This window comes from Ananas comosus, linkage group 17 (assembly GCF_001540865.1).
Source record: "Ananas comosus cultivar F153 linkage group 17, ASM154086v1, whole genome shotgun sequence".
Lineage (NCBI taxonomy): Eukaryota > Viridiplantae > Streptophyta > Magnoliopsida > Poales > Bromeliaceae > Ananas > Ananas comosus.
The window spans coordinates 9,727,967-9,739,623 of NC_033637.1; the positions used below are offsets into that span (position 1 = coordinate 9,727,967).

Here is an 11,657-nt window from a genome sequence, read left to right on the forward strand (position 1 = left end):
AAAATCTTTTGTATATAATTTAACAAAATATTAACAAAAGAACTGATGAAAAAAAAAAAATAAAACCACAAGATACTAAATTAACATATTTTAAACCACAAAATATTAAAAAAAAAAAAACGAAACCACGGGTGGCATTTGAAGTTTACCCTAATTTTTAATGTCATAGCATGGATGAGTAACATTGAAAGGTTACAGGAATTGATGATCGGCCCAAAATAATAATTTGTAGGTCTGCTAATATACCAGGAACTGCAAAGGAAAATTTTGCAATAGGAGTAACAAAACCAAGGACAGCAAATGGTGCTGCAGAAATTGCAACCATACATCATCACTGTTTCAACAGAAGAAAGATTCACAAAATTGCACATGATATAGCCCTTCCATAAAAGCCAAGAATAGAAAAAAGAACAGTAATAAAACCTATCATTCTAATTGGCTGATAATATCTGAGACTTTCAGACCAATATATATACATATCACACAATCTCCTTATTGACAAAATTTACCCACATTGCATTCCGAATGCCCACTAGTTCTATCTACGAAATGATCAATGTGTCACCCCGCCCTATTAAGGAAATATGAAATTTACTTACATCAAGGCGAGCGCTTTGGAGTCGCTTTAACCACGAAGAGATGCTCTGGGAACCGCCGGCAAGCCTAGCTCATCCTCCATCTGCAGCGAAGTACATGGACAGGTTTTATATTCGCAATGCAGTAAACAGATTCGTGCTGCATAATGCCGGCTCCTATTTACTGAACAAAACTTGTGAACTTCCCCTTTAATGAAATTCCAGCTAAGAGAATTCGTTCTACTGTTTTATCTACTTGTTATTAGCTCTATCCGCACCAATTTTACGTACAGTGGTGCATTACATTGCGAAGAAAGTGCCCTAAAGCATGAATGCATGTCTCCGATATAATTGCTATTCCGCCATCGATGATGCAACAAGTCCAAGATTTTCATAGAACAGAAAATTGAAATTAAGTATGTTTGCATCAAATAACGCTTACTGTATCACTACTGCATAATTCATTGGTTTCCTATTGAAGTTTGCTTCCTCATAACTCGAAGGAATCAGACATGATCGGAATCCAAAATGAGCTTTATCTTTCTAATTGTAAAAAAAGTGGCACAACCTAGAAGAATATCTATTCAAATATTAACGAAAACATACAGACCTCACCTGATAAATAGCACATTTTAAAATAAGGCACCTAAACTCTAAAATGTTAACTTAAATTGCCCAACAATCTACTATTTTGATTTCTCCATCTGTATGCATGTGTGAGCGTGCATGCACATGTGTCGGAACTTAACAGTATTCGTAACAGTAATTGTAACCTTTTTTTAATGGAATACTTTGTTGCCCAACCAAACATTTCACGACTTTAAAAGATATCGTTGAGTTCGAATAGGAATTCATAGAATTTTCTGAAAGAATTGTAAGATTAGTTAGCAAAATTAACATCGAATTTAAAATGCCCAACAGTACAGGTAAGCCCCCCATGTTTTTACCCAAATATTTCCAATGGAATGAGATATTCCAGAAATCATAACACCTTGCATAATTCTTGCTGGATTTCATTACTTCAATCATGTGACAATGTATGACATACGCTCAACAGTTAACACTGTAATGTTAAAGATTATATAAGTGATAAAGAGGCTACCGGGGCGCTGTGCCAGTTAGGTTGTGCTGCTGCAGCCTGGCCTGTAGGTGCTGCAGGCAACGTCATTTCCTCCTCCAACTCTGTCTCTTTATCTGGTTGAAGATAGGATGGGACCGCATTAGGTTCCGTCTCCATTCCCATGTCAGCTTCCAAAGCATCTAACTCTGCTCTTGACAAACAGAAGAAATTAGGGCTTTGAACAAGATATATGTATCCAACAATTATGATTTAAAGAAAGATAAAAATGTGCGAGATGTGCTCAACTATAGGCCATTTTAAATAAAATAGAACCCTCAATTTCACTTTTTTTTCTGATTAACAACTCAGATTTTGCTTGTTTAATTTGAGTCATTTCTGTTAGTTGAATTTGGAATTCCGTTAAAATTAATGGCTTCATTAACTAAAGGCCATAAATTTATCAGAACCCAAAGTTTTGTACTTAAAAAGCAGAGAGCGTGTGTTAAATTTAACAGAAACTGCACATTCAACTGATGGATATAACCTAAAATCAAAATGAACCAATATTGAGGGGCGTCAATCAAAATTAATACTAATTTTGCCTTGAAACAATTGGAAACGGTGAGCAAAAGAATGAAAAATAGAGGCCCCATTATTTAGGAAAGGTTCTTCCTACCGCCCAAAAGATCTTCCTCATCAATGTCATCAGGGACATTGTAGTTTCTGCCGAGAGATTCTTGTACTTCATTGCTCCTATCCATCAGATCCATCATCTCATCTTGCATACGCTGCATATTACAATAAGTTAGTGGAGTTTCCGGTGGAGTTTCCAATCTTAACAGTCAATAAGAAAAAAAGAAGGCGATCATATAATTCTATCAAAATGTTGCGTGACAAGAGCTATATGAAGACGCACTACTAGCCTTTACAACTAAATCTCCTCAAAAGTTTCCGGCAGTAGCAGAAGCAAATGCTTCAGATTGGAACATCCACTTTTGGAAGCCAAAAATAATTTCAGCTTCCTACCAGCTCAAAAGTACTTGGTTTCGGAAAGCTTTTGCTTCCTGAAGTATATAAGTTGCCCGAGATACCAGGCCAAAAAGGCATCGAATTGACTCTTTGAAACTAAACTTTCATGACTTTTTTAAATTAAACTCAACAAGGGAACAACAAACGTACATCTATGTCATCGATATTCACAGTTCGCATCACTCCTTTTAGCTCTTTATTGGCAGACTGCAAAGCTGTCATCTGCAAGAGTAAAATCATACAGAACAAACATATTAGCTGGCATAGAAGTCATCATCGGAAGTTTATTTTTCGGCAGAACGTTTTCAAGGCATACAGTTTGCTTAGCATCTTTTAGTCCCTCTGCAGCAAAAGCAACTTGGTCAAGGTTAAAGGTCTGATTGTAAAGCGTCTCCTGCTGTGCTTCATACCTAAATTAAATAAAGATGTTTTATGAGAAATAACTAACATTGCACTATAAACAACCTAGTGGAGAAACTATCAAAATATCATGCATTGACTGTATGATAAGACAAAGCAGACATATATGAGCTACACAAAGTAGCGACAGTCTGGCGTTGAATCCACTTCGAGCAAAGCTCATAGGTATAGTTTCCATCAACCGAAGTTAAAAACTTTCACAGGCTATTTGGGCATTGCTGCAATTAGTACACAACTAACAAACACGAACGTTAGGTCCTAACTTGTAACTGTCAAAAAATTGACCAACATCATTCCATACCAAGCCACCAATGCCACACCATTTCATCGGGGTCCAAGTTGCTGTTCTCAACCTTCAAGTGAACTTTCTTCATTTATCCCAATGACAGATAATATATGTTTTCGAACAAAATATTTACACTTGGTCAGAGCCATTCCTAAGTTCCGGCCATTCCATGAGGTCATTGGTTCAATCATTCAACATTTGGTAGGTTAAATTCCTGCATTATATTTTAATGGGTTAAGTACCCCTCTCTTACTTCACATATCAATTCCATGTAGATTTACTATCCATTATACACATGAGTGGAGGAGTCAAATATATTACCGGATCTTTTAGGCAACTTGATATAACAAAAAGTGTCCTAAATGCCCTACATTCCAAGAGTTCCTAGATTCAATTCCCACAAACACCTTATAGTGGCATTTCCTGTTTCCTGATTCTTCTCTTACCTCTCATGTTAGTGCACATGGACGGTCCATGCTCTCCACCATCCACATGAGAGGGGGTGTTAAGACTATTCTCAGACCATTTCCTATCATATCAATCTTTTGGGCAGCAATGAAAACAAAATTGTTTGGTACTTCAATAGAAGATAGAATCTCTTAGATAGATTTGCACAATCATTTAGGGAAACACCAAGTGCTCTTTCTACAACCCGGCCACTGCAACCATGTAGTAATAGGTTACACTGGCTAATAAAATTGTCTTCAACTTAACACTGTTTCTACTACATCAATCAGGTTTCTACTACATCAATCAGGTCTAAGAAGATTTTAGAATGGCTAAAAAGAAAAGGTAATTTAAAATGAGTGATTTGTAACTGAATAAAGGTGAAAATATCAGAGGTAACTACAGAAATGCTAACGCAAATAATGCAATATCCAATATAAATGATGACTGACACAAGTAAAGCATAAGTGTTTCTTGCGAAGCTATGAAGAACTTAAATCATAATGCTTCTAAACAACCTAAATTTACAGCCTCTCCAAGTGACAGAAAACAGGCAAAATGCTGATGGTCCACGTGATATTGACTTAAAAGTCTCATGAACTTTTTACCCAAAGACTTCGATCTGTGAACTCACTCATTTATTGCTTTTCCATTCGTGAGTGCTTAGAATATCTTATAGAACATGACCTTTTCAAATAACTTTTTTCATCCTGTTCAAGCACAATGAAACAAGGAAAGGAAATCATTTTAGAGGGAAAGCTTGGTTTTTCTATACAGTGACAGATGGAAAAGCAAAATATAAGAACGTTCAGAGACTGAAGTGTTTAAGAGTAAAGGGACTAAGTTGCAGTATCAGGACGATACACGATTATCCATACATTTTGTCCACAAATATAAGGACAAGGAAAATATATCATACATCTTCCTCTGTTTAAGTACTCTCATGGCCCGAGCTTTGATAGCATCCTGAGCAGGACCAGGACGAGTCTTCTTAATTTGTTCCCTATATCTAGCCAACTCAGTATCAAGCTTTCTGATCTTTTCATCAACTGTCTCCCCTCTTTTGTTTATCTGCAAAAGAAAATTATCACAAAGTCATATTCCAAGGCATGATTTTAGGAAAACAAGCTTGATGGCATAAAATAATGCATCAGTACGACCATAAAGATGTTAAACCAAGTACTACTAATAGGGGAAATTGGATAGACAGGAGATATCAATGCAATAAAGATAAGCAGGTAGAAGATTGAACAGCGAAGCTGGACAGTTATCTAAAGAAACAAATGAACTAAGGTCATTTTAGAGAAAGGATTCATTTCTCTCCAAACTGTTCTATCACTAACCATCAGGCAGTCCAGTCCAACTTACCAATACCACCAATCATACAATTAGTGAAGTCGAGCTTACATTCAGCTCACACTCGTAGGAATGAAGCTGAAGGTGATTGAAAAAGACAAAGCTAAAGCAGAGAACAAAATGGCGAAGGGTTGTTATCTTTGAAGAGTTCATGAATCTTCTTATGGGAAAAGAAGCATTTGCACTGAGCCGATTCCTCCTCTTTTATTGCAAAAACATTAAGACTTCTTAACCATAATAAGCATGCCAATGCTGTGAAGCTGGCTACAAATGTAAAGTGTCTAAGAAAATGATCGACTAGACTAGAACCAACTAGTTAAGAACATAACATTTGCAGAATAAAATATGGCATTACATCCTAAACCAAGAAAGGAAGTTGCATGAAATCCTACTGCTTGGAGAACAGTTAGTGTTGATTCTCTCTGTTTCAATTTAACACATTTACATTGAAAAAGGCCGAACAACATTTGATACCTTACTCTCCTGTTCTTGTTACTTTTAGACTTGTTTCCTTTTGTTGTTTCATTAAGTTACTTTTATCGTTTTCTGTTTTAGGCTAGCTTTTATTTGTCTTTACTATTTCCCTCTTTTTTATTGCTCACTGTATCTTTTCTACTTTGAGGTCCCATTACCGCTTTTGCTTATTCATTTTGCTGGTGGATGAAGCAGGTGGAGTTTTTAACTGCTCTTTTTCTCAAAAGGAAAATAAAAAGTCAGAATTATCTGAGTTGTAAAATTTTGGGTAAAATGCGCTACAATTCCCTTGCATTTTAATCAAGTTCCACTTTAGTACTTGAGCTTTTAAGTTGCACATTCGGCGCTGCAAGCATTTTCGAATTTCTTCCCTTTAGCCCTTATTGTCTCGGTGAATTGCACGCACCCCGTGCATCGTTACATCCATGCCTCACAAATCCATCGGCCCTCCATCAATGCCGTAGTTTGAAGCCAACTGTTTCATTTCTAAGTGAAGAAAAGGTTGCAAGTCAATGAATAGTAGAGATTGAAATTTGAGCTGTGCATGGTCCAGGAGTTGCACAGATGCAACGGGTGCAAGCAATAATTGCACTTCTAGTTCTATCACTAGTCGGTAAACACTAAAGTAACATACTTCCAAAAGTTCGGATTTTCGAATTTCCCTTTTCCAGCTTAACTGTTTTTTATTAAAATGACTAGAATTTCATGAACTAGTACCGCAATCAACTGTTTTTCTTCTTTTTTTTTTGTGAGAAAGTACTACAATCTGTAGTTAAATTTTCATCAGCAAACAAACATTTCTCAACCAATCTTAGCCCACTCAAAGTGTATGAATCAAGGATTTAAATGCCTATCGGCACATGCCGTATCTACCGTACTGTATAGTGTCAACAAGATATCGGCACGATACAGTCCCATATCGATGGTATAGCTCAAAACTCTTTTTTAAAAAAAAAAATTAGTAAGTAATTTTCTCAATAAAGTTCAAAAGACTTGATAAGATACATAATAAGTAATGTTAATATTTTGTTGCTAAAGAAAATAAATATTTCATATAATTATGTGTTGGCAAACAGGTATTTTCTTTTGTAACCAGTATGCATCGGCGGTCCGGCACGCACCGTGCCATACAGTGCGGCAAGTTTTCGGCACGACTCTATGCCACGACACTTAAATCCTTTGTATGAATTCACCTATCAAATTACAAAAATTAGAAACTCATCAAACCCGAGGCACAAACATTAACACAACCAAACACATACGTTCAGAGGCACTACCGTATAACCGAAAATTCTAAAAGTCTAACAAAACATAAACTAACTCAGATTACTGCGTAACGATCCAAAGCACCATGTTAACGCAATCGGATCCACAGCTTCAGAGGCCAAAACTTAACGATCGAGAGACTAAAATCCAGAACCCAAAAAAATCGGAAAAATTGGAACAAACGCTAGAGGAATCGATCGAGAGAGAAGAAGGGGGAAGGGGGTGAGTAAAAACCCTATCGGTGGCATCTTGGATGGTCGGGGGCGGCTCCCTCCTCCTCCTCCCGCTATGGATTCCCAAGGATCGAAGGGGAGGGGGAGGGACGCGGCGATCGCCTCCGATGAGGGATTGGACAAGGAGGGAGAGAGGAGAGAAGGGGAAGCGGGATTTTCAAAATTGAAAAGAGGAAGAAGAAGAAGAAGAAGAAGAAGGGGGTGGGTTATTTGGGAGGGAAGGGGGGAGGAGGAGGTCAAATTCTCCGCGCGCACGTAAGCTCACGCGTGGAAACTTCTGACACACGACATGAGCGTGATACGTAGAGAAGCTTCTCGGACTTTCCTTTTTTTTTTTTCCTTTTTTTTTATTTATTTTTTAAGAAAACTTCAAATACCAGTCATTTCCTATTTTTTTATAAAAAATTTCAAATACCACACCTTTGGTTTCACACATTCTCACTTTAATTTCATGTAATTTAAAGTGTACCAATTTAGTATCATGTGATTTTAATTTTATCTTTTTATTATCGATTCCATTAATTTTTTTCGTTAAATCAGTGACAACGTTAAAATTAAACCGTACTAAAGTAAATATTCGATAAACCTAGATGGGGTATCTGAAGTTTTTTTTATATAATTTAACGAAATATTAACGAAAAATGTAACGAAAAGATAAAAATAAAACTACATGACACTATTTGATATACTTTAAACTACAAGATACTAGAGTGAAAAAATGCGAAACCACGGAGGTGGCATTTCAAGTTTACCCTTTCTTAATTTTAGTACACTATAATTTAGGGACCATTTGATTGCATGTATTTCTAACTGCAGTGCAGTTGAAAAGGTATGCATCTATTAAATTTTTATTTAGTATGATATAATTAGGCCCAACTGCTGCAGTCGCATCCACCTGAGAAGGCCCAACTGCAGCAGTCGAAGTCGGCTCACCTATTAAAAAAAAAAATGAAGTGTGATTTTTTTTCATATGATTCTTTTTTTTAACACTCGAGATAGTCGATTTTCAAATATTGAGTTTCCGTGTAAGAAACAGTTTTAAAAAGATTTCGAATGACTTTCATGGATGAATAAATAAAGTTTAAAAACAAAGTCTCTGGATAAGCAGCACTTTTAAATAGGATGATTGTTGTAATGTGTATCGCATCATTCAGCGCTTAAGACGTGTTTAGAAGTATATATCATTTTTAATGATGGCTAACTGTATGAAATTGTATCGCATCTATTGCTTGCGTATTGGTAAATGTAGATTGTGAATTATGATCATGATGTGGTTATTGTTTAGTACGCTGTGCAAATACATTCGAAAAAAATTTTGTGCAACTTTGATTTGTAAAAAGATATTGTTTTAGACCCCGGGGCGTAACAAGAGAGCTGTATGAAATTATCGGGTTTTTTCATAAAATAACCCTCCAAAAATTTCAAATTGACAAAATAATTCTATCAAAATTTTATTTGGAAAACTAACCCTCCTTTTGCCACGTTGGATTTTTGCTATAAAGGCGGTGAATCATTCACCGTCTTATTAATTAACCGTTTATCTGTGTTTAACTTCAGGACTTAGATAAATTTCAATAAATTTAGGGTATTTTGCACTAAAGGCGGTGAATGATTCACCACATTTATAGCAAAAATCTGACGTGACGCCTACGTGGCGAAATGAGGGTTATTTTTTCAAATAAAATTTTAACAGGATTGTTTCTCCAATTTTAAAATTTTGGCGGGTTATTTTATAAAAAAGCCCTGAAATCATCCCTTAATTTGCTAAATAATGTTGTTAAAATTTTTTTTGGTAAATTAATTAATTTTTGCTAACCGGACACCATAGTGGAAATAAAAAGAGACATCATCATGAATTCATAATAAAAAAAAAAGCTAGTGAAGGATGATTCAATAAGGCTTTAAAGATGATGAATTATTCACCATCTTTTTTTAAAAAAAAATAGTTTGTGAGTTTGTTAAAATTATATATTAGTTGTTGAGATTTTTGTATGGTTATTAGAATTGTACGAGGAGAACATATATAAGAAAAGAGTAAAAGATAGTAAATTATTAACTGTATTTAATTATTAAAATTTTAATTAGTAAATTGAAAACATTTTTTTTTAATTTAGCGTCGTAGTGAAAAGAAAATAGATAGCGCCATACTTAAAATAATTTACAAGATGGTAAATTTTTCAGTCTTCAATAAGACTTTAAAAACGATGAATCATTCACTGTTTTTAAAAAATTTTGATTTATGTTTTCGTTAAAAATTATATGTTGGTTGTTGAGATTTTTATGTAGATACTATGATTATATAAAAAAATATAAGAAAACAATAATGAATTATTCTCTTTTTTTTTTTAAGACAAAAATAATAAAAAAATTTACCGCTTTTTTTTTTATGTTTTACTCCAAAAACTTCGACGTATGAAACTAAAAGGGGTAATTTCATCAATACCCCTTTAAAACTTTTAAATTTTGTAGATTCTCTTACAAAAAGAAAAATTACTATGTATACCTTTTAAATATAGAAAATTTATTATCATAATTATTCCTACTGTTAAAGTATGGTTAAATATCGGTTGTCATAAAATGACTAATTTACCCCTTATTATTTATGTTGTTTGAGACTGAGTCCTTCGTTTTATGTACGAAGATCCCTCAACTATACGAATTTTTGAAATGAAGCCCCCCTAACTTTACACTTTTTTTATTAAGACACCTTAACTCTCAACTAAGTTTAAAGAATTTAATTACTTTTTATCAAAAAAAAATGAAATAATTATTTATTTATGCCTAAAAGAATTGCAAAATTTAAGAAAAATTTTCTACTAAAATAACCACAAATAATTCAAATTTGAAAAGACAAATGTACGGAGACCTCCTCAACTATAAACAATTTTGATATGGATCCGCAACTTCTATTTTTTTATTTTTTATTAACACTTCTCAATCCCTAATTTTTTGTTATTATTTAATTTAAAAATTTTATCAAATTTAATAATCGTATTAGTTACTAACTGTAAATTGGCCTAATTCTATAAAAATCAAAAGTTAAAAAGGATCGATCAAAAAAAATAGTTGAGGGGAAATTTCAAAATTTCAAATACGTGAGGGGGTTCCATAATACTTTAAAAAATATATTTAATGTGTCATAGAGGGGTAGATATTGTATTTAACATCTATAATGATATTATTTAACTCAAGATTAATTACTAAGAGGGATATTCTTGAATATTTCTTGAGTTTTTATGAGACCATTCATGATATTTTGGACTTTAGAGGGCTATTGATGAAATTTGAGTCTCCGACAATGGTATGTGCGAAATTTTGCCAAATAAAAAAAATAAAATAAAATATGCACTTCAAAAGTTATAAAATATCTTTTTTTTTTCCTATAAATTAATGAGTTATATCAAAAATACCCTCCATCGCATTGATTAAAAATTTTGGACTAATTTACCACTAGTTACACCAAATTATAAATATGTAGTATCATGTAGGGCTAAAAATTTTGATTAAAAAATACCGTGATTTTTGTTTATGATTCAGTTTATGTATATATTTGTGTGTAGTTAAAGTTAATTCTTTTTATCAATATCAAATGGGCCTCATGTTAATCATAATAAACAATTAGCTGAAACTAAAGATATATTATACTTTTTTGTGAATTTTCACTCAATTGGGTCAACTTGTGTGTGTTAATCATCGTGTTTGATGATTAGGTCGCCTAAGTACACGTGTGTTATCCCTCAAGTAATACTGATGAATTACTTTGTGGGACGGATGTCACGAAGGACTAGATAACCCTCCAATGTTTCTGATCTAAGTATTGCTTAGAGCATAAGTCCTCTTGTTGTGGCCGACGTGCGTGACATGTAGAAGTAGACGCAAGTCCTGACTTGGTGTCAGGACCGGTAATTGTGACGTTCTGGTAATTTCCATCCTAGCGGATACTGACACATTACCAATATTAGTAATTGACGGACTTCCCCTATAAAAATAATATTCGGGAGAGAATTGGAAAGGCACCTTATGAAGCCTTGTATAGGGAGAAAATGCTACCGTCCGCCGCATCGGGGTGAGGTTGGTAAGAAATCTATCTTGGGCCCAGACATAATGCAAGAGGCCGCAGCGAATGTTTGCTTCGTGCGCGAATGACATGGTGGAAGTTCGACGTAGAGCTATGTGAACAAGCGTTGGCGTGAATTAAAAATTGAAGTAGGAGATCATGCCCCTGTTTCTGCCATGCGAGCGCCAAGTTGGACAGATGCGAGTCATATTAAGTTGAACATGGTGATTCAATCACCGTATTTAAATACAGTACTAGATTACCGTGCTCATACCCACACTATAAATCCTATTTTTCAACTCAAAGGACAATGAAAATTAAAGAAACATGGTGAAAAACACGAAAGGAACATAGTAATCCAGTCACCGTATTTAAATACGGTGATTGAATTATCACGTTCAATTTAAAAACGCTTGCATGACCTTTTCCTATTCAGCAAGGTGCTCACATTGTT

General features: G+C 34.5%; 1 protein-coding gene across 1 annotated transcript; it reads right to left on the bottom strand.

The window, feature by feature from the left end:
* LOC109722884 (charged multivesicular body protein 5-like) lies at positions 244-4,883 on the bottom strand. Its single transcript, XM_020251061.1, has 6 exons — positions 4,737-4,883; positions 2,981-3,074; positions 2,815-2,886; positions 2,312-2,423; positions 1,678-1,841; positions 244-679 (listed from the first exon to the last, which is right to left on the bottom strand). Exons 1-6 carry the CDS (start codon positions 4,760-4,762, stop codon positions 626-628), a joined length of 522 nt encoding a protein of 173 aa, XP_020106650.1. The 5' UTR covers positions 4,763-4,883; the 3' UTR covers positions 244-625.